Source organism: Branchiostoma floridae, chromosome 13 (assembly GCF_000003815.2).
Source record: "Branchiostoma floridae strain S238N-H82 chromosome 13, Bfl_VNyyK, whole genome shotgun sequence".
Lineage (NCBI taxonomy): Eukaryota > Metazoa > Chordata > Leptocardii > Amphioxiformes > Branchiostomatidae > Branchiostoma > Branchiostoma floridae.
In genome coordinates, this window is record NC_049991.1 from 21,691,395 (window position 1) to 21,695,528 (window position 4,134).

Consider the following 4,134-nt stretch of genomic DNA (forward strand, 5'->3'; position numbering starts at 1 on the left):
GCTGCAGTACATTTACAGTAACATACATGTATGGGATCATATGATCATTGAGAAATTGGGATGAAAACATCCTTTCACAGTTACTTATTGTTGAATAACCCGCTGAAACAGACATATAAATTTCAATTCAGGAGGAATGAATAAAAAGGGAATTATAGTATAAGTGATGCATGAAAAGAATGAGGAACAACTTTTGGAGATGTCTTTGGTTGGAAATCAGTTTTCACATGTACCATGCAAAAACTCAAATAGAGGTACCCAGCACATGTACATCATTGAGCGTCAAAATTTACCGATGGTGACTAACAGAATTCCTGGTACATAAAACTAGCTTCAGGAAACCTGCAAAAAATCCAGCAGAAGTAAACATAGAACAGTACAAGTGCAAAGTTAACATAATCATGTTTTTTTTTTTGCTAAGGCCACACCAATTTAATTTGTTGTTTCACGGATTTTTTCATAAAAAATATGGAGCGAGAGGGCGAAATAAAAATAAAATTGTAAAATGTTTCGGATAAAGGTAAGGGTTAATCCCAAACATAAAGAAAAAAAGTTTTCAGCTTGAAAAAAGTACAAAAACACTATTACTGTACAGTAACAGCACCTGTTCGTTGAAAATTACAAAAGTAGTGTCAGTTTTTATGTTTGCTACACCAGAAAGTTGGTGAATGGTTTCATTAATGGTGAAAATTTGCTGAGTGGTACTTTTTATTTTTTTTTCCAAAAAATAGGAGCGAGCGAATCTGTGAACCAAGAAATTAAATTGGTGTGGCCTAACCAACCAACTTGTCAGGAGCGACTAGCTTGAGTGGTTGCTGAGGACAAGTTTGACTGTACATTTATATATGCATAGAAGACTAGAATATCATGTCCTTCCTCTGCCTTCCTCTTACTACAACCAAAACATGTTTGGTTTGATTATGATTTGCAGCTTACAACTCAAACAAATTCATTTTCAACCTTAAAGGTTATTTGGAATTATTTCAAATTGGATGAAAATACCCCTCTTCCCCTAATGCATCCATACATGCCCTGACATTGGCAAGAATGTGGACAGATTTTGAGAAAGACTGAAGTAGACCTTGAGTTTTTTTTTACCTTAAATACATGTAATATAATTATTATGTAGTAATGTCCTAATCTTTCCAACCTTTATGTATTATACCTTCTGAATCGGGCAGGCTGACACTTAACACTACATACATGGCAGGATGATTCTAACTACATTTTGTATACCAAGAAGAAATGAATATCTGGATTTGCCACCAAGATTTATAAATGTACATGCAGCACCAGTCTTGTTTGGGCTCCCTGTACCTAGAATGGAATCGTCTGCTGTGTGACATGCCTACATGTAGGAATTAACAGCTGGAATATCATCGACGATGTTAAAGTCTAAGAATAATCTGAAAGACGACAGAATACTCCAACTTACAAAATGTCCTAAGTTACTGTCTTTTTTATCAACAAAATTGACTAGTATCATCATTTTTATCCATTGATCACTAAATGACATTTTGGTTTCAAGATGACCACAGCCTCAGTGGAAAGGAGGTATAAAGCCCCCTTTACAAATCAAGAATTTAGCTCGGCCGAGTTGTCAGCGAGCTCTAAATTACGAGGAGGCATGAACCTGATGCCTACGAACAAATGGCAAAGTTTCTTCGTCGGCATCAGGGTCATACCTCCTCGTAATTTAGAGTTCGCTGACAACTCAGCCGATCTATATTCTTGATTTGTAAAGGGGGCTTAAAGGAATGAGTTCATCAGATAGTGACTCAATCAGCGGTGGAATACTTCACTATACTACTGTTACAATGTACTAACAGCCTACCATATGATGCTCTTAGCATATCTCTTTGATATAAAGCTACATTTTTTACTAATACTATATATTATATTAAGCACATAGAAGCTTTAGTTTTACATCTAATTCATTTTTGGAAGATGAAGTTTTGCCTTTAAGTTTACACAGTACCATTCTGTTATCACCATTCACATTTCAAGTATTGCACCTGGAGTTGATATCATTTACTATTATTAACACTGGCCACTTTTGATTTGGAAAGATGCCAGACATTTTGAACCTCTGGCAAACATTTTCGAGACATGTTCTTCTGTAAAGTACATGACATAGAAAAACATGCAACCTTTTTTTAAGCCATATGTGACAGCATTTTTGGTGAAGAATTCAAAATTCTACATTGTGACCTATAAAGGCTCATGTGTTGTGTCCAAAGTGACCAGAATTATTTGGAGCTTTTTTATCCATGCCACCTTGCTGGCACCTATGGTACTGCAGCCTGTGCCCCCTATTCTATTTCTTCAGTACTGCAGCCTATGCCCCTGCCCTATCTCTGCAGTTTGCACCCCCAGTACTGCAGCCTATGCCCCCTGTCTCCTGTCCCCAGTACTGCAGCCTGCACCCCCTGTCTCCTGGCCCCGGTACTGCAGCCTACATCCCGGGCCTCTCCTGCGGATGCTGGGTTTCCACGCCGACCATATCCAGCAGGAACTTGTCAGGGTTGTCCTGCCAGTCGTCTCGGCCGGGCCGCTTCACCTTCTGCGTCTTCTCGGCCTGTCGATGCTCCCAGTCTCGCCATCGCTGCTGTTCCTTCAGAGCTCCTTCATCCCCACACCCCCACACCTGAAGGACACAGAATCAAACCTTAAACACCTGAGGGAACACAAGGTTAGGAAATGTCTGCTTCTCGGCCTGTCGATGCTCCCAGTCTCGCCATCGCTGCTGTTCCTTCAGCGCTCCTTCATCACCACAGCCCCACACCTGTAGGACACAGAATCATGTCATTAACACCTGAGGGAACACAGATCATGCCATAAACACCTGAGGGATCATGTCACACACTACTTAGACAACTGTCTGCATCTCGGCCTGTCGATGCTCCCAGTCTCGCCAGTGCTGCTGTTCTGTCCGAGCTCCCTCAGCCCCACACCTGAATGACACAGAATTACACCATAAACACCTGAGGAACACAAGGTTAAGAAAAGTCTGCATCTCGGCCTGTCGATGTTACCAGTCTCGCCAATGTTGCTACTCTTTCAAATGGTGTGCTTTTCCTCAAAATTCCTGAATAGCAGCATTCAGAGTATCAAATTTTTTATGCATTAGTTGTTTTGGGCTGATATGCTAAAGAGCAATCTGCACCACACCTCGATACTGCTATTACTTGAAAAGTCTCTTGAAATAGAAAAAATTTGTAACACACAATCTGCACCCCACCTCGACATTAGTGATGGCGAGCTCCCCCTCTGCTGTCTGTAGCGAGTCCAGAAAGAACAGTGATGCTACATTTAGATCCCAATAAAACAAACAAACAAACAAACAAACAAACAAACAAACCTCGACATTAGTGATAGCGAGCTCCCCCTCTGCAGTCTGCAGTGAGTCCAGACTCTGTAGGCTGACCAGCGGGCTGTCGAAGTTCCGGCCGAAGTAGATCCCGTTCTTCACGGTGCGCGCGTGGTGGTTCACGAACATCATGCCCTGTCCCTCGTCTAGAACCCACACCTCGGGGGTCAGCTGGAGCAGTAGGCAGTCATGGCCTCCCCACGCCTAACAAACAACAACAATAAACAAAAACAATAAACAACAGCGTGGTGGTTAACAAACATCATGTCCTGCCCCTCATCTAGCACCCAGACCTCAGGGGTCAGCTGCAGTAGCAGGCAGTCTTGGCCTCCCAATGCCTAACAAACAGTAAACAACAACAATAAACAACGTGGTGGTTCACAAACATCATGCCCTGCCCCTCGTCTAGCACCCACAACTCAGGGGTCAGCTGGAGCAGCAGGCATTCGTGCCCTCCCCACGCCTAACAAACAACAATAAATAACGACAATTAACAACAGCGTGGTGGTTCATGAACCTCATGTCCTGTCCTTCGTCTAGCACCCACACCTCAGGGGTCAGCTGAAGTAGCAGGCAGTCGTGCCCTCCCCACGCCTAACAAACAGTAAACAATAACAATAAACAACAACAATAAACAACATGTGGTGGTTAACGAACATCATGCCCTGCCCCTCGTCTAGTACCCAGACCTCGGGAGTCAGCTGCAGCAGCAGGCAGTCATGGGCTCCCCACGCCTGGCAAACAACAGTTAACAACAACAAACA

The 4,134-nt window shown here is 42.7% G+C and overlaps 1 protein-coding gene across 1 annotated transcript in view; it reads right to left on the reverse strand.

The window, feature by feature from the left end:
- Positions 1–2,382: 2,382 nt before the first annotated feature.
- LOC118428662 overlaps positions 2,383–4,134 on the reverse strand; it is an 11,091-nt gene continuing 9,339 nt past the window's right edge. The window contains exons 9-13 of the mRNA XM_035838773.1: positions 4,054–4,104; positions 3,869–3,964; positions 3,362–3,574; positions 2,717–2,785; positions 2,383–2,578 (exon numbers count right to left, since the gene is read on the reverse strand). Coding sequence (XP_035694666.1) covers positions 2,456–2,578; positions 2,717–2,785; positions 3,362–3,574; positions 3,869–3,964; positions 4,054–4,104 — 552 coding nt within the window. The 3' untranslated portion in view covers positions 2,383–2,455. The remainder of the gene's footprint in view (positions 2,579–2,716; positions 2,786–3,361; positions 3,575–3,868; positions 3,965–4,053; positions 4,105–4,134) is intronic.